The sequence below is a fragment of the Symsagittifera roscoffensis genome, chromosome 5 (genome assembly GCF_963678635.1).
Source record: "Symsagittifera roscoffensis chromosome 5, txSymRosc1.1, whole genome shotgun sequence".
NCBI lineage: Eukaryota > Metazoa > Xenacoelomorpha > Acoela > Convolutidae > Symsagittifera > Symsagittifera roscoffensis.
In genome coordinates this window covers 58691202-58710493 of record NC_087066.1, presented here as the reverse complement: position 1 = coordinate 58710493, position 19292 = coordinate 58691202, and the positions used below count along the sequence as shown (strand labels likewise).

General features: G+C 36.1%; 2 protein-coding genes across 2 annotated transcripts in view; one reads left to right on the top strand and one right to left on the bottom strand.

The window, feature by feature from the left end:
- The window catches only part of LOC134846876 (uncharacterized), a 144575-nt gene that overhangs the window by 8287 nt on the left and 116996 nt on the right, over window positions 1-19292 (top strand). The window lies entirely within an intron of this gene.
- LOC134846810 (large ribosomal subunit protein eL15-like) lies at window positions 5114-6506 on the bottom strand. The gene is made up of 3 exons (XM_063864205.1): window positions 6190-6506; window positions 5570-5854; window positions 5114-5117 (listed from the first exon to the last, which is right to left on the bottom strand). The coding sequence occupies exons 1-3, from the start codon at window positions 6504-6506 to the stop codon at window positions 5114-5116; spliced, it is 606 nt and encodes a 201-aa protein (XP_063720275.1).

Below are 19292 nucleotides of genomic sequence, written 5' to 3'. Positions count from 1 at the left end.
TGGACACTATTTTTGTTAAAATTAATTCAATCTGAGAAAACTGGATCAATAGGTAAAACTTTCATTTCGCTGGGAAAACAGATTATTTTCGATTTTCGAAAATAGAAGTCGTCGATCACGTTTTTGGTGACCTTTACAATTTTGCTGTTCGGTATTGGAGTTTGCCTTCCTTTTAGCAACAGAAATGCACTAAACTTAGAAAGAAATCACTAATCAAACGCGAAAAGTCAAAACTGAGCGTGAACAAAATTTAAGACTTTTTCCTGAAAAACAAACAAAAAACAGCAAAACCTAGATAAGAGTACTCACTACGTTCACTACTTTTAACACGATAAACCACTCAGAAACAAAAACTGAAACTCAACATTATCAATCATCATTTTTCCTTGGACTATAAATTAGGACAAAATACGGTTTCATTATCTTATCCCCATTTCAAAGTGAGACTTATAAACATGAGGCTTATACAAAATTAAAGTGTATGAAGATAGTTTTGCTTGCGAACTTAGCATGGGAAGAAAACTTACCAATCAATTACAAAGCCTCAAATATTTGAGCAGAAATCCTTCATGCCGGAAAAAAATTTGAAACTACTATAAAAATTTAAGTTCCCTCTCCCTAAAACCACATACGCACACAGAAAACTTTTTGCTGATCAACCGCGCTTTATGAGGCCACTAAGCCATTATAACCAACAACTAAAAACCTTTAAGCAGAATAGGAACAAAAATATACTGAAAATATGCCGCAACTTCACAAATATCAGCGGGAAAACGACACAACGAAAATTAAACAACATAGCCAATCGAAGATTGAAAAAGAGTTATGAACACAAGTAAGCATAAAAAACAGACTTCAAAAAAATATCGACTTTTGATTTTCAACAAAAAATAGATGCCCTTTAAGCTCTTTGAATTTCTAGAACGATTAACGATTGGCTCTTTTTTGACAAGAATAACCCAATTTGAAAAAGCTGGATCAACTTTTATTTTGCTGGGAAATCTGATAATTGATTTCAACTTTCAAAATCGGAAGTCAATCATGTTTTTCGTGACCTTTACACTTTTGCTGTTCGATAGTGGAGTTTGCCTTCTTTTTAACAATGGAAATTCATTGAACTTTATAAAAATCACAAGTCAAAGCGCCAAAAATCAAAATTGAGCGTGAACAAATTTTAAGACTTTTTCGTGAAAAAAATCAGCAAGACCTATTTAAGTCTTCACTACACTCATTACTCCTAAAACCATGACCAACAGACATTTGGAAAAGTGTCGAAGTGTGAATATTTTATCAACTTCCGAATTTCGAAAAAAAATACGTCGCGTTAAAACAACATAGAAGCTTTTAAGGTTGAAATTTTTTGCAAAAACGACCCACTTTGAGAAAACTGGAGGACAAGATGGAAAATCTCATAAATCTAATAATTCTGGGAAGTTCTAAACTAGAAGTTGTTAAAGTTTTTCCGCGCCATCTCCTTTTTTTCTAAGTGAGAGCGTTATTTACTTACGTTTCAAGAATGATTTTGAACTGAAAATTGATAGATTCAAATACTTGATAATTTCTCACTAGTAATTTGTAGTTTTCTATCAGTTTTTTTATGATGTATCCGAAAAAAGAAGAACTGAGTTTTGACTACATTGATATTTAATTGATTTGAGTGAAAATATGGTAGTTTTTTGTTGAAACTGGGTTTCATTATTTTTGCTTCTGTGTCATCGGCAAACCTTACAAGAGTACATGACTTGGCTAGAGTTTCTGGCAAATCATTAATCATTAAATGAAACAACAAATGTCCCAGTACAGTACCCTGAGGGACACCTTGCTCAAACTTGAGCCAATCTGAATATGCACATTTTACGATTGTTTTCTGCTGTCCGTTCTTTAGCAATGAATTTACAAGATCAAGGGGTGCTAGTCCAAAACAAAGATTTCTCAATTTCTGTTCGAGGATGGTATGTAGCCCAAAGAGGTATTTTACTGGATCTTGAAGACTTTTCAATGGGAAGCACTCATATCGCTCCAATAACTTCTCTGCGAGTAACATATCTGAACTGGAACATATTGGTATCAATTCTCAGAAAAGTAGATTTAGTGGGCATTGAAAGAGGAGGTTGTGTAATTTATAAGACGCCCTCCTAATTTTGTAGTATAGGAAGTCAACTGTCTTTCTAATTTCTTTAATTAGGAAGTCTAGGCAGTCAACTTTCCTTGACTTCCTAGTATCGGAAGTCAACTTTCTTTCTAATTTCTTTGATTAAATTACCAAATGAGTTCCGCAATTCATTTACCTGAATAGTTTGCTTCACTGTATTTCTCATGGAGTTGATGAAATTCCATTGCTTTAACATGTATAAAAAACCAAACTCCACATTCCTTGGGCACGTAAATGCTAAATCAAACATAGTTATGGTTAACACCAGTTGCATCAACTGATTCATGGGTTTCGCTCGTCAAGGAATCAAGGCCATCCTGAAAAAAGACTGATTTGAGCTCAACATTGTTATACTTACTTAATAGATAAAGTTTTTCATTGAAGAAGGACCTCCGGTTAGAATGAATTCCAGGGCTAGGAATGTTTTAAGACATGTTTTCAAACAAGGCAAAAAACACGTTTTAAAACAGAAAAGAAAAAACTGTTTTTCAATTTAAAACTTTTATCGTAAAAAACTAGCATTTTCCCTTCCCAACTGCACTACAGTCTTTAATTAGATGCGGTTGTTTGCTTGAATATTATGACGTTTACGTATGTTGCTCAGTAATTATTGTTAATTCAATTTCATTCATTCATTCACTAACTACTTACTTCTGTTACACTGTTTCAATGTGCGTTTATCTTTCAGGTCAACAAATGGGTCGAACAAAGATGCAATATGGAACAAATTTGTGCTTATTCAAACACGATGCACCAAATGCGAATATCAATGCAGTAAGCTTGAACGACGAATGAAAGACAATTGGGAGATGCGAAGGTAGAAAACGACACGGCGAAAATAATGACCAGGCTACTCCGATTCCCTCAAAACTCAAGCAGTCGGTCATTTCGGAACAAACTACTGCACCTTCCTCTCAAAAGCAAACTGAAATTCAAATTACCCGTGCTATTATAGCTATGAACCCACCCTTCCGAACAGTTGAAAATGAAGCTGATTACGCTGTTGCGCCCAGGCATGTCGATTCCTGGAAGAAAACAAGTTGCTGGCCATCTTCTTGACAAAACTTACGAGACTGACAAATAAAAAGTTGCAAAATGAATTCACGGCAACTTTGTCTAATGATGGATCGTCGAATGTCACCAATAACCCAATTAGAGAAGTGGCTTTCTCAACAGCCAATCGTTCTTATCTGGCTGATTTATTGGATACAACGGGATCGTCTCACACTGCCGAAAACCTTCCTGAAATTGGTAAAGCGCGAATCACAAAATACGAGGAACAGTGGGGAGTTGTCATATCTTGTCTCGTATTTGAAGATGCGGCAAATAAATTGAAAATGAACAAAAAATTTGTCTGAAAAACCTGTTCAAACCTGTGGATGTCAGCCCCATGCCGTCAATTTGCTGATAAAAGACATTGCGAGTCAGACCGAAACAAAACTGGTGACAACCAAAGTATCAGATGTAGCAAAATTTGTGCGACATAATCATTTGGCACTTGCGGAACTGAATTAACTCGGCATTCCAAAGCCACCAATGCCTATTGAAACCAGATGGAAATCCATAAATCGCTCATTATGAGAAGCATTTTAAATCCATTGCGTTTATGCGTTCCCACTGTTGCAAAAAGCACGGACAAAGTATACCGATATACCGAAGAAAATCAGCTGAGGAGAGAATGCTAAAATTTGCTGGCCTTTCTTGAACTTAAAACAAAAGCTTTGAACAACCTTCAGAGTGAATCAATTCATTTGGGAGACTGCTTGGAATGTTATCTCGATCTCTAAAATGCTTCACCGGATCATCTTAAAGATTTTGTAGCAAAAATAAGAGATGATTATCTGACTCCCGTTTTTCTTGCCGCATATCTGTTAATCATCGGGCAGAAAGTTAGACGCTGATGACACAAAAAAGACGAAAATCGCTCAATTGACGAAAATGTCATGGGAGAGGTCACTAAGTACATGACTCGAGAAGAACCGTACAATGAAAGTTATTTTCAAAAAAAGTAAAACCGTTATCATGGTGGAAAAGCGGAAAGAGGCTAGGTTTCGAAAAAGCGTTGGTTGATGTTGCACTAGATTTGGTTTCTGATGTTCCCAACTCAGCTGGATTGGAAAGATTGTTCTCAACGACAGAAATTACGCATGGAAAGTTAAGAAGCTAAATGGAGGCTTAAAAAATGTGGCAAACTTGCGTGTCTTTACCGCCAACTGAACAAACCATTTAAAAAAAAACTGTTTAATCGATTTTTTCAAAAAAAAAAATACGTTTTTCCCTCACCTCTTTGAGCTGCTCTCTGAGTCGAATTCAGCTAAAAGAATTTGAACAGAAAATCAAGTTTTGTGTATCGGCCGAAATAGTTACAAAATCGATAGGAGCTCTGACTCCTTCGGTATTTGGACCAGAATTATTTGGTGATATCGTTCGGATTGTATATCTGAAGATAGTAATTATCTTTTTCTACATAAGTTAGTTTTGAGAAGGAATCAGTATCATGAAAAGCATGGTTGTCGACTTGTGTAAAGTGTAGAAAGATCCAGAAGTGTGCCAGTAAAAAATCAATGCTGGAAATGATGATGAATTACAATGATGATGAAGTTTATCACAACGATAAGGCTAATTCAGAATTTAAAATGCTTAAAACAAGAGCATACCTCATCAAAGACGGCACATACCAACCTTTAATATATTGTACGATCTGTTTCTGTTCCTTCCTTTTCGTTAGGAATGTCGAGACAAAAGCATTGAAATGTTTGTCTTCGTCGGGTTGATCTAACTGCCCACTTTCAGGTAGAACAGGTTCGCTTTCAATGGGCTCATTATTCCGTAGGGGTTTTTCCTTTGCATCAACAATTTTCACTCGAAGAACAACCAGCAAAACGACTATATTTAGAAATACTCCCGAGAAAGCCATTTCAAATTCCGCCTCATTTACAAGTTCAACACATCAACAAAAAATCATCTGAAAGAGAATCACAGTTATTTGCAGTTAACCAAATATTGCACATCTAAGTAAACAATTAAAACCAAGTTTAAGAAATTTCAAATTTTCAATAGAGAATAATTAACAAAATAATGAACAGAGGTTTAACAGATAATTCGACGCACCCTTTTATTCTTTCGAGCATCAGGCTTGATCAATTCTACATCGAAGCTCAGCTTAAGCTGAGCAAGATCACCATCTGAAGAAAACTTATAGTTTATAGTTTTTCAACCTGGCATACATTTTTTCTTGAACAGCCGATTTCTTTCTCGCGGTCCGATTTCAGAGTTAAACCAGTCGTCTCACTGAAGTTAAACACTACCTACCACTTTGTGGAACTTCGCTGACTGTAACTTGAACTTGACCTAATGTCACGTGATCTGGAAGCAGAGAAATGGTTTCTGGATGATGACGAAGACTGTGAACTATACCTGGAAGATGGTCCTGCTCCTGGGTACCCCCCTTGGTAGCCCACCCTGTAAGGGAAACCCCCACCACGACCCCCAAATCTACCTCTAGGAGGGGAGAGGTTGTTATTGATCATGCGTCCGGCAACCTCCGCTCTCTCGCGTCTACGTCTCGCCAGGATGTCCTTTACGTTGTAATCTCGCATGACATTGTCGTTAGAGGGATCCACCATGAGAACTTCGTAGTACTTGTAGGTTCCATCTTGACTCACCCAGTAAGAGTCGATTACTTTCAAAGTCTTCACGTGTCTATAATCAAAACTCCCAATTACTGTGCAAAACGCCAAATTTGGAAGCTATAGACTTCTAGAGTTGAGCTAGGTTGATCTTAAACTGCAATGCTCTGGTCATTTATCTCGCTCTTTACTTAATTAAGTCCATTAGACGCATGAAACCGACGCTTTCTTTATACTGAAAAACCAAGAAAAAAATTAATTCTAGCCCACCCAATCCACGGTTTTCACCACACAATGATAAAACATCCGTGAAAAAAATCCACATAAGCAAAAGGATATATCTGCTCATATTTACAATCTTGACTTCAAAACTTCTTTCTTATTTCATTCAGAATTTTAAAAAAAAACCTGTTAGCTTTGGTTTCTGCCATCTGCTGGTGCGCTTTTGGCCCAGTCGAGTCTCCAGTCAGCGGTCTCGATTTCCTCCTGCCTCCTCGCCTGACTTGGACATGGTAAATAAAGTAGCCCTCTTGCGGCTTGTATCCCAACTCAGTCGCCTTCTCAGGCCGTTTCGGTCTGCTCACTCTTTGCACACGTGGTCTCTGCTGATAGTTCCAGTTCTCAACAAACAAAAGATAGCGCATGTTGTCTCCCTGCTTGATCTTCCATAGTGGAGTCATGTATTCAAAGATTCCCATTGATCCTCTGAAACATTTATTAGACATTATGCCTATGCAAAAAGCAACAAGAATAGCCGGTTGCTATGCAAGCAGCACAAACGATATTTCAATATTTGTTACGAAGCAATTTTTTGGGTTAATTCATAGGAGAATTGAAAGCTTTGTTGGACCAACCCGAATGCAAAACCTTTCAATTTCTGTTTTATTTGGAAGATTTTTCACTAGAACCAATTCTGATTGTCTTGTAAATCGAATTGCAATTTCAGCTGATAAATTAGAAAACTCTTCAAAATGTAGATTAGCAATCAAACGAGTTGGTCCTTCCCACGACCCGTTCTTTGGATTGAACCCAAAATCCCAGATATGAGAGGGTAATTTTTGGTAAAACTCATAAAATTTCGAAAAGGTCAAAAATCAAACAACTGACATTTCAGAGGACAAAAACATTTTGTGTAAAAATATTTGAGAGTAACCTCTAATGCAGGGGAACTTCTCACTGCCCGTTATCTCCACTGAATCCACAACCTCAGGTTTGAGAGGTTAGTTTTTGAGGAAAGTCAAAAAGATTTTTTTTAAAACAAAAAGGTCAAAAAAATTAAAATTGTAACTATCCCGAGAGCCATTTTTTTAAAACAAAAGTTTGGTCTTAGCGCTTATGGTGGGGAGATTTTCAAATCCTCACTATTCATTGAAACAAAAAACTCGGATTTGTTAGGTTAGCTTTTGAGAAAACAAAACTAAGAATATTGGTCAAATATTCCCCACAGACTTTTACGAAGGCTGTAGACTAAGGGGTCAAGCCAAAAGAGACCAGGGAGCTTGCATAAACACAAAGATGTAGGCGGGCTTTCTATCAATGTCCTTTTTGAAAATCGGTTGAAAGGTTTTTGAGAAAAAAAAATATATTTATTTTTGCAAAAAGAATTTAAATTTTCCAAAGCGTCTCAAAAAAAATACAAAACTCTTACACTTTCATAATACCTTTTTTATCAAACAGGTATTCTATGCAAACATTCCAAGCAAGACATTTGAAATACAAATTAGCATCTGGAAAAAACTTACGAAGCAGAAACAAGGCCGACAATCTTTGAACAGACACCAGTTAGCCGAAAAACTAATTATGTAAAAAACATTTAAGAAAACTCAAGTCTTCACTGAAACTACCCTGTATTAACTAGTTTCTACCAAGTAGTTAAATTTGAATTCTCATAAAATTGAGCATGTCAGCTGATTGAGCAAGTGATTCAACTGATTTGGTTAAACTAGTTGTTAACTCCAAACAAGTCAACTTTCCGACATGATAATGCTTGCTGATTGCAAACGTTATAAAAATTTGCGTTGAAGTAAGAAAAATTGAGCCAGAGGTAAAGCTGAAATTCGTAAAACAGTGAAAACCTCAATGTGCAGCTCCACGAAACGGCAAAAAAAAACAAAGAAAGAGAGGGATAACTTGAAAATCACCCTCGATACGAAATGACTCGGATAATAACACAAATAATCATAGGAATGGTTCAAGTGATATATAAAATTAAGGCCATTTCAGTCGTTATTTGAACAACTTGAACAAATTTTCAACAAATTGACCCAGTTTTAGTTTCAATTTTAGTTCAATTTCGAGCGAGTAACGTTCGGTATTAAAAATTTAACTTATAATTAGCTACCCAAAATAGATGTCGTTAATTAGTTCCCAATTTCAGTGAATACCCACGGTTTGTCCTTTATTGAATAGAAGGCGGATCACAAATTCAGATCACGGCTGAAAAAAATCATCGTTTTCAAAATCCACTAAAATCCGCTACAGAAAAATTTTTAATGCAACGAAACTCAAATATTCTACACAGATGACCACTAAGTCAGAAAAAAACATTTTACAATAATTTCAATTAAAATTCAGAAAACATGCCCAAAAAACAAACACTTCTGCCTCTGCTCCGGATGCACAAAATCAATTAACAAGAAAATGAGTAAAATTTAAAAAAAAACATTAAACCGCAAAAAATATAATTTTGAGCGTGAAAAAAACATCACGACCTATATAAGAGTCTTCAATACGTTCATCGACTCTTAAACAAAATAGAAAAAACAGTTATTACAAATTTCACGCCGATCATTTTTTCGCTTTCAGGGCAGCGATAAAACTAGAGCTTTAACTTGCTCGATATACTAAAAAAAGCTCAAAATAAAGTTGATAGTTAAGTGTAACCCATTGTCAAGTGAGTTATTTTTAACTAAGTAGTCAATTGTAACACAGGATATTTAAAATAGTTAAGTGTAAGAAAATTTTGTGAAGTGTAACCATCTTCTGCACGACCATAATTTCAAAAAAAAATTGTTCTCCAAATACCAACACTTAAATTGCTATTTTCTAAGTATGGCAAATAGATTAATCAATTTTGTCCTATTGGATTTCAAAATCTCTGCCGTCTTTTTGAGTTCAAAAATGGTGAACTGCAATCATACAAAGTTCAACCTCGACAAAGTTTTGAGAGTTAAACATCGCGTTGTCAGATAGTCCCTGGATGGTCGATAGACTGCGATTTGTAGGCCAATGGCCTGAGACTTCTGGGCCGATGGCGTGATATTTGATCTGTAGGCCGATAGCCTGAAAGATTGTCAGGCAATCGCCTGAGACTTATGGCCCGCTAAACTGAGACTAGTAGGCCGATAGCCTGAACCTTATATGCCGATAGCGTGAGACTTGTAGTCTCTAAAGGCTGCTAAAATATTCAAAGTTATGCGCCTTGCTTGAAAATGAGGCTCGAAAATTATATCACCTTAAGAGTAATGGGTCAATACCTTTCTGCTGCTCCGATAAGCTAGATTCTGATACATGCTCAATTAAATGGATCGGATGAATTCTACACAACTTGTTTAGCAATAGTCAATAATTAGAAGAGTTTAGCCAAAGCGAGATAGGCAGGGATAAGCCCTTAATTAATTGAAACTCAATTAAGAGCACTTAATCTAGAGCAATTTTTGAGAGGACGCCGAATAACCATATCAATATTTGAGACAAAAAATCAGTTAGTTAAGTGCCATTTTCTGGAGGCGTCCTTAGTGATGGAGGGACCGAATGATGGTTAATTTCAGTCAATCAAAAATGAGTAGTTAAAATTATACAGAAACCGCAAAAGAAAGCAAATAAGCAGATATTCCATATCAATTGGAAAATAACCAGATACATGTTTTCAAATATCGAAGTCAGGTATTGGAAAAAAAATGAAACCAAATTTTAAAATATATATATTAAAAAAACTATGGTACATCTGCAAAAATTGTAAAGCAAAACTTTGCTGTACTGCTAAGCATTTAATTTTCTTCTAACTTTGATTTGGATTTTGTGAAAAACTATTCAGCGTATCATGAGAATAGACCCCTCCCCATTCTCTCACTACAGCGAATTGCTAATTATTGGCGCAGTAAATCAACCACTGCCATATTTGCCGAAAACTGTATGTACAAAAAAGAGTTTTTTTTGTTGTTTGCGCTGATTCTTACAGTCTCTGTGATGACTACTGATTATACTAACAAAGCAATCTGTAGCTTTTTGAAAAAAAAATACTTGTTCGTTTCAAAAAACCAATTTTATAACTTGCAACAAACCGAGATATGAATTTATATCCTAAGCAGGCATCAGGTTAAGAGTCTCGAGAATCTGCATACATGATTTTTGACTGGATATCCCCATCTCAAACCGGGCAGAAAGACTTCATTTTTAGTCTTGATAAGAATTTCAAAATGCTAATTCAAACGTTTTTGCACAATTTGTGCATCAGGATTTAAACTTTTTATACACAATATACAAAATGAGCTAAGATTAAAAAAAAGTGACAAACTTGTCTGAAAGACACTGACAAAAGTTTGACCAATCAAATTCCTGCAACTGTAATTACATAATAAATTATGTAATCAATAAAAAAAGTTTTAGGTTTTTGATCTTTTTCGTCCATAAAAGTTCGTTTCAGGATTCTCTTTTTAAACCCGACATGTTTATTTGCATTTTTTAAGCCTTGATTATACAAAGACTACAGTTTTAGTATTGGTTCCCGTATCTTGAACTCTTGTGTGAGTACTTTATGAGTGTCACCTCGTTGGTCTATAATCTCTAACTTTAACTCAGCTATTCTACAGCCTCCCTACCAGTCATGCAAATGCTGTCGTACTGGGAAGTTCTATTTTCATAGTCGTCCATCCTCGTAGCTATATGCCGCACTGTTTGGCTTTAAGTTCACGAGCAAAGGAAGTTTTGAGTGATGACACGCACGTTTTTCATTTTCTGGTAGTAAAAAAGATTAGTGCCCAGGACATTTGGCGCATTTTGGCAAGTAAAAGTTGCGCTGGATTACCTCGATATTTTAATGTCAAAACAAGGGGTGAATCATTTCACCAGTCCTCATTATTCTATATTGATGGCGGAATCGCTGAATCTTACTTTCCTTCATGGATATCTTTAACAGTTTTGAATAGTATGCAATCCGATCATTTTTCCGAATACTAATTTTCAATCTATTCTTTCCGGTTTTTCCCAATACCTTGTCAAATTTTTCCCCTGTTGAGGTACTTCTAAGAAGTCGACAGACCATCCCTTCAATTAATTTTGTTTGTACTGCAAAAGGACGCAGCATTTTAAATTGAGAGAAGTATCGGTATCAGTGAACTTTTGGCACCATCCATATGTGACCTGTTTTTGTGAGCCAACATTCACATTTAAATTAAGGAAGGCCAAACTACCATAACTCATTTTAGTGTACTTTAGTAAATTAAAACTTGAATCCAATTTTTTAGCAGTCTACAGTACTACCTCAAGATTGCCCCTCATAGTTCTAACAATCTCATCCACGTATCTAAAAGAAATTTAAACCCACGTCTCGGACCGGTCCGTTTATTGTTGTTTCAAGCATGTCCTGCAAAACCAGACTGTTGTAGCAATGTTCGCGTAATCGGATTCCGATATCTTACTACAACTTAAGTGGAACCAATTTAAGCAGGCTTCGCATTCTACCCCCTTAGTTCGATATATCACCTTCTGATATCCAGGGCAGACTCCATTAAGATCCTCTTTTAACAACTTCAACTTTACTTTTACTTCTTTCATTAATAGAGGTTCTTATTCTTTCAATCAAAAATTAGCTAGATTTATTGCAACGGAAGTTTCCATTGCTAGATTGTCTTTCAAAATAAGCCGCAAACCCTTGCATTTAAAGTGAACCCTACAACCAAATTTAGCAAATTTTCAGTGTTCTGCGAGAAAATTCAGGAAGATTGGTTTGTCAATGGCTTCTTTGAGCGGGACATTTTGCAAAAACTTTTTCGTTTCATTGTTTTCCTACTCAGTTTTCTCAAAGTATTGTGCCAATTGTGTTCAGCTGGTCATACCAGCTACCAGGTAAAAAAAAGTACAGGACAAGGACGTCAGCCTGATTTGTGCAACTTTGCTAACCCAAACAGCCAATTCGGCTGCCCTTCGTGGAATTTGACATAGCACAGTGCGCCTCCTTTGATCTCGCCTCTCTGTTTCAAGGCAAGTACATCTCTGTTTGTCTTTTGTAATTTTTATCACAACGCTTTCAGTGAAACTTTTTCGCTCACTAAATTGTTCTGACTGCAAAAAAAAACAAATAACTTCTTCTTCGGGTGTGTTTTATCATTCTTTCTTTTTTTTCCACGCAAAACCAGGCACCACAAATAATCATCGGAATGGGTCGAATGATATATAATATTGAAGGCCTTTTAGTCGTACTTTGAACGACAATGAGAAACTTTGAAAAAAATTTCAAAAGTCGAGAAAAACTGGTTGATATTTTGGCCTAAATTCGAGCTATTAAGTAGAGCGGGCAGGTTAAAACTTTAAATTAGTTCGTTAAAACTTGAATTTACTCGAGTTAAACTCGTTTTAGGAGTTTTTAAGCGCCAATTCGGGAATCAACATATCGAAAACTTTGTCAAAGACTGTTTTCCAGTTGGCCTATTTGACTATGACTCGCATTTGCCTGATTTCTAATTTTTGTTCAAATTTTTTTTCTATCACGCCGCACAGAAAACACGTCACTAGTTGGAAAAAAAATTTAAGACCTAGGTCGGAACGTTCTGTGCCAGTTGCACTGTAACTGGCTATCCTTGTTATTATTTTGAATAAAGCAGATACTAGCCGGGACTTGAATCCCAAATCTTGAGATCTCAGAGCTCTGGTTCAAATTTTCGAAGTATCAATGACAAGTTCGCTATAGTGCTGATGGAGGTGATGCCACATGAATTTGATTAGTCTCGACTTCAGTCCTTCGTGATTGCTGAACAAGAGCTTTTTAGAGCTGATGTCCGAGCGAAGAAGCTCTTCCGGCAAACTTTCTTAGCTGGAAGAGAATGGTCAAAAATTACAAAGTCACTGGATCTCTATTCTCTAGATGAGTCACTGGAACAGACATATTTGCTGATATCACATTCATAAAAGCCATTTCTTAATTCCGAAAGAAAAATGAGGTCCTGTACTTGCATATATAGAAGGACAATAAATTATATTCGATCAAGTAACGTTTGTAGCCCTTATATTCAGCTGCCAAGTTCAAAACGTGTTTTTGCAAGTTTTCAAGAGTTTTCAGGTTTGAGTTATTAGCCGACCAAGAATGAATACCTTACATTAAATTTGGTAATATCATTGATATGTATCCTAGAATCTTGTAAATTTTAGAAGAGAAGAGAAATTCCGTCATTGCAAATTCTGATGCCTAAATCTTTATGGCAATGTCTTCTCGCGGTATTAATTGGCCGTTAAGAACAATGAAAAGTCCCCTGACCTATCGTTATTTGACTGCATTTATTGACATTAAGTGTTAATTTAATTTGGTCACTCAAAATGGCCACTCGTGATAAGTCGAGTTGAAAACGGATAGAAGATAAATCAAAGTAAATTAAATTCGAATCATCGTCGGCACATAAAAAGGAATACAACTTTTACAGGTGAAAGGAGATGTCGTTAAAAAATATCAAAAAAAATAAACCAGCAAGAATCAATCCTAGTGGGATTCCACTTGTTATTTTTATGGGATTTGACTCAAACAAAATCTGGTTTTCTAACTCCTTTGTCCGAGGGTGTCTGTTTACAATTCATAGCATATCTTTTTGCAGCAGCTTAATCTTCACATAGTTTTTCTCTTTTTAGTCCAGTGAAAAGTTTTTCAAGACTTCGCAAACATTTTCTGTGAACAAACCTCGAGAAACAGTTTTTTCTCTCAGCAAAATGGTAATTTTGGAAAATAGCAAAACAAGCATTTTTTCTGAGCACTTTCGAACAAAAGTTATGCGTTATTTTAGTATACTATATTTGATCTCACTATATAAACACAAAGGTACACACAAGTATTTTCTGAGGCTTCTCAGCTAGAGTTGGCAATGTACTAGTACCGACTAAAACCGTTTCCATACGTACTGATACGTACCGGTACGTACTAGTACATGAACTGGTACCACAAAAAAAAACTTTTGGATCAACCGTACAATTCCCCCACCCCCTAAGTGACCTATCGTACAACGTCTCCCCAAGCATGTTATAAATCTGAAAATTGATTCTGTACAAAGTATACATTTCATAAAATAGCGCATATAAAATTGTTTTCTACATTTTTGTATGCGGAATTGAATTTGTATTGCTGGTAATTGCTTAGATTAATGTTTCCATTCAACTTTTTTTTCGTAAAACGCTAAATTTTGAATGAATAGGTTATTCTCAAAGTGAGTTCATGGAGTTCGTACAAACTATCAGGTAGAACTGAGTTAAAACCCTGAAAACGCGAAAAGCAATAATTCAATCAACGAATACTTCAATAGTTTTGCAAACACTGGAGCAAAACTTAGGTAAAAACTGACCCCCCGTGTTGGCAAGGTACTAGTGCCCCTCAACTTGGGTACCGTACCATACTAGTCCAAAAGTGCAAATGGGAAATGCTGCAGCTATTAATGAGACCTTCAAAAGCGACCCGGACCCGCTTCTTGTCAATGAACTGATCCACCACCGATGATTGGATACCTTCCCATCTGCCCCGCTGCCCCCGGGAGTTTTCTTCACGTTAATTCCATTTGATGTGGTTATAAATTTGTACTTGTAATATTGATTTTGAGCCGGTGAAAAAAAGGTACTAGTACCAGTACCATGCCAACTCTATTCTCAGCCTGTCGATCAGCTGCTTCTGTGGATGTCCAATTCATCTTTCGAGAAAGGATGTATCGTATCATTTCCCAGTGCTTCTCCAGCCTCGATTCGAATAAGTAGATATGAAAGCTTGAAATTACAGAATCTTGTAGTGAGTTCTAGCCGTTTGTGGCTGCCACAGTAAGGAAGTTACTTCGTATACAGGATCGTGACTTTCTGATAATCAATTTTCATGGGTTACCAAGAGTAACTCATTCTTTAGCTATTATTATTTAAAAGATTTTGAACTTTATTTCAATCTACTCCTCATCCAAGTACAATTGTTTCAGAATCAAGGATGCAGCACCATGAAAGGATAAAACGGCAAAAATTAAAACTAAGAAAACGGCAGCAGTATCTCAAACTAGAGTCTCTCAACTCTTTTCTGTCTGTTGTTCAAAAATTCTATAGTCTCCCATGATTTCTACAAAGTTCCTAGATCGATTTTTCCTGATAACTAAAAAAAATACTCCATAGCTGCTCAGGGAAAAATTAAGCTGTGAATTTCGTGAGAAAATAGCCGTCAATTCTGCATCTTTTGCAGAAAACAACCATGCCCCTTACCGAAAAACTTGAATTCGATGGGAGCTAGGTATTTCCGGCATCTGAGGACGATCTTTATATGAATACATATTCGAAATACTTAAAACTTCCGGAAATTAAGAAAATCGTGAGTTTGCTCTGTTAAACAAAATAAATGAATGCAACTGAAATGTCGGCTGAAAAATAATCAATGTACGCATTGATTTATCTTTTAAGCCAATTTTTCTAAGAAGTTATGATGTCTTGCATTTCAAGGGTTGCACAATCCAGAGCGCAGTCAGCAAATGCTGATTGCTATCAGATCTGACATCAAACTTTCTATCCTGTTACCCTTCTTTATCTAACCATTTAATGGTTCTGTTACTTAGGGTTAGGGAACTGTTCACTTGCAAGCCAAACGAACAGTGAAGAGTTAATTCGTACATTGGGATGTTTTGTTGTTTCGAAATTTTTAAACAATGTTCTCATTTCGAATTATAAGGTTTTCGAAGCTGACCATGTCAAAATACTAATGCAAGAAAAAATAATTTTCTGTTCTGCACGTTCTCTTTTCAAATTTTTGAAACTTATTATTATACCTTCTAGCCATCATTTGCCAATTACTTGATATTTAATTCACGTTTACTTACTTGCCTACTAAAAAATGCACGTGCAAACTATTGAATATTGATTTCAGATTTCTGAAATTGAAAAAAAAACTAAAATTTTGTTTCAAATATATCTGGTTGTAGGTTTTAATACCGCCACAAGTCAAGCTAAGAGCAAGAGTCAATATTAAACTCCGAAATGTGCTGACTTTGGTGAAATACAGCAATGCGTTAGCTGCAAACAAATCGACAAATAACAATTGAAATCGAAAAAGTCTATTTCATCCCACTTCACGAAGGAAAATGTCAATCAAGCCAAAAATCTGACAAAGGCATATCGAAGTTGTGCCTCCGGTTTATTGAAAAACTTCCCCACAACCATTCATCAGAAGGTGAGAATATCAAAAACAATAACTGTGACAAAAGATAATCGCAAACTGCATACGCTGACAGTTGTTGCTCCCACTAAGCAGAGCAACTTCTAACCAACATCGAAAGCGAAGATGTTGGTTATCACTTCCATATCTAGAAAATTCCAAGGATTTTGACTGGAATACGCGATGAAGGGACTCCTTACTATAACCTCGGTTACTATGATACTTTTGACATTGCACTTCTTAACAGGACGCTGCTTCCCATTGGATGCTTTCCAAGATCTCATAGATCCGAAAACAATTATCCAAAGTAGCCAATCTCATTTTGTATAAATTGCCTGATGTAAGCAACAAGATTGAGGCAAAATAATATCGAAAATTATGGAAATATAGCATTCATAGCCCTTTAGATCAATGCACGATTTGTATCGTAACTACACCTGGACAAGGTGCTTGTGCAAAAAGAGTAATTTTCGAAGTTGAAATGTGGAATAAAGAACTTTTTTTTTTTTTTTTTGCAAATTGTAAATTAAATTTGTTTAGTTAAGAGTTTCATAATCAATATGTACAACAAATAACATCATATTTGTTCAATTGACATTACTTTTACCGGATACCGGGTATCCTGGTTTGTTGCTGAAGTCTTACATTTCCTTATAGTTTATATCAGAAGGAGCAATTTGTATTTCTCATCTTCCATACTTCCCATGACACAAATGTTTGCAAGTTGATTTTCCATGACGTCGATGATTTTGAATATGCACCACGAATAACCGAAACAACATACTTAAGTCTTGCAATGTTGGTTGATACAAAAACGTCACGCCAATTATTAATCTGTAATATGTTTCTTGAAGGTTGTAGCGAGGGACAACTGAAAATTAGGTGTTCGAATGTTTCGCATTCTAAATTACAATAGAAACATTCGGGGGCATTCTCGAGAAATAAAAACCACCGCTTTTCTCGATCTTTAAAAACAGCCTATGCAAATTTATAAAGAAAGTTTTTTTCCCATACATCAAGCATTGAACTTTTCCAAACTTTGCCTGTAAATTTAATCAATTCTTCTTCTGAACAGAGGTAACGGTTCGCTGCAAAACCCAAGCGGGAAATCGCAGCTCGATGAAAACTACAGTTTTGTAAGCAGAAATAATAAACATCTCGCGATTTTGTCTGTATTGTTATAATTAAACGGCTATTGGTACTGTTTGAAAATATTGCAAAATCACTTGAAATTACTTCAATAGAGATGTTCATATTTCTCAACAAATTTTTGATTTCTTTCAGTAAAATTGAATCTGTTGGTAATAAACTATTTTGATCTGACATATCAGAAGCAAAGAAATCGATAATTTTCATACTAAAAAGTTTAAGTTGTAGGCATGGTAAGCCTATCCCACCATCTAAGATGGAGTGATATAAAACTTCTTTTCTTATGTCGAGTCTGCTTGTTTTTTCAACTCTGTATTTAATAATTCTTGGCATTTACTAACAGTATCCAAGTTAACTGTAGTATGACGAGCCAAATGAAAAAACCTAGGGAGAACATAAACTGACAGTGTTAATGATTTGGCCCTCAAAGATTTACTTAGTGAAATTAACCCGCGATGTTTTTGAATTTGAGAACTCAACAATAGTTCAATATTTTCAATTTTTTGGGAAGTGTAAAACATGACACCAAGTATTTTTGTTTCCTTGACTGTTTTATAGGGTGATAAATCAGGTATGGAAAGCACTTCGCTTTTACTTATGTTAATCATCATTTGAGTTTGTTTGCAAAATGTATCGATTAAGCGAAACAACCGGTCAATACATCGGATTTTGATAAGGCAAGTTATGTCGTCTGCATATGAAACTAGTTTGGGGCACAATATCCCGAAACCTTCAATTGCTTCTGTAGATTCAATTGCTTGAAGAAGGGGTTCGATAAAAACTATGAATAAAAATGCGGAAAGAGGGCAACCTTGTCTCACACCGCGATGAATTTTGAAGCTGGCTGATAAAAAAACATTTATCTCAATTACTGCTTTTGAGTCTAAATACAAAGTTTCAATAGCTCTAACTGGAAACTCATCAAGGTTTAACCCTTTCAAAATTTTGATGAGAAGTGATCTGTCAACTCTGTCAAATGCTTTAGAAAAGTCTAATTTTACAGCACATGAACCTCGGGTAGCCAATCGTTCTGGAGTAATCGCTTTTTTCAACTTTCGTATTGCTGTGTGCATTTGTCTTCCAGGCAAATACGCGTGCTGATGGTTTTTTACAACTTTGCAAAGGTCATTTTTAATTCGATTACAGACTAGATGGGTAAAGATTTTCGCGTCAGTATTCATAAGGCTGATGGGGCGAAAATCTTGTACTGCTATGGAATTTTTAGATTTCGGGAGCAGTTTGATTATTGCTAAATAAAAACTGTTTGGAAATTTTCCACCATGAACAAAATGATTAAAAACTTTAGCTAAAATTGAACAAAACTCATCCGTGAAAGTCTTGTATAGCTTAGAAGTAAGGCATGGAAGAAGAGCTTCGAGTTGGTGAAGAGGGAGCTAGAGGCAATACTGGAGAAGGAAGTCTTGCCAACAACCATTCCAGAGTTCCCAACGGTAAGGAGAATGACCCTGGGAATGAACAGTTCCCTGGTGGTCCCGTCCCTGTTCGCGAGAGCAGCGGCGGAAGAGCAGCAGAGGGAATTCCCCGATGGCTGGGATCCCCTATTCATCGGCTACACTGCAGCGGTCTATTTTCACACCTGTGACATAAAAATAAACTCCTGGACGACCCAAACGAAGAAGATGAAAGGCTCACTGTCCCCGAAATTCGAGATACGAGAGGTCTTGAGAAACCTTGAGCGGGCGGGTTTGGAGAACATGTTGCCGGTGTGAGACGATGGCAGGATGATCGTGGAAGAAGGACACATTGCTAAAACTTCCCTCCAAATAAAGAACATGATTTTTAAATTTCAAGTCGAAAGAATTTTTATTTGCCTGTTGAAAAAGGTTCCAAATGTACAAGTGATGGTCAAACTATGATTATAGTTATTATGAATACAGCAACACTTTAGAAAACAATTTTTGGATAAATTGAGCAATCTCCCCCCCCCCCCCCATTCTCGCGTGGGGGGGAAATAGCTCAATAGGTACTTGAG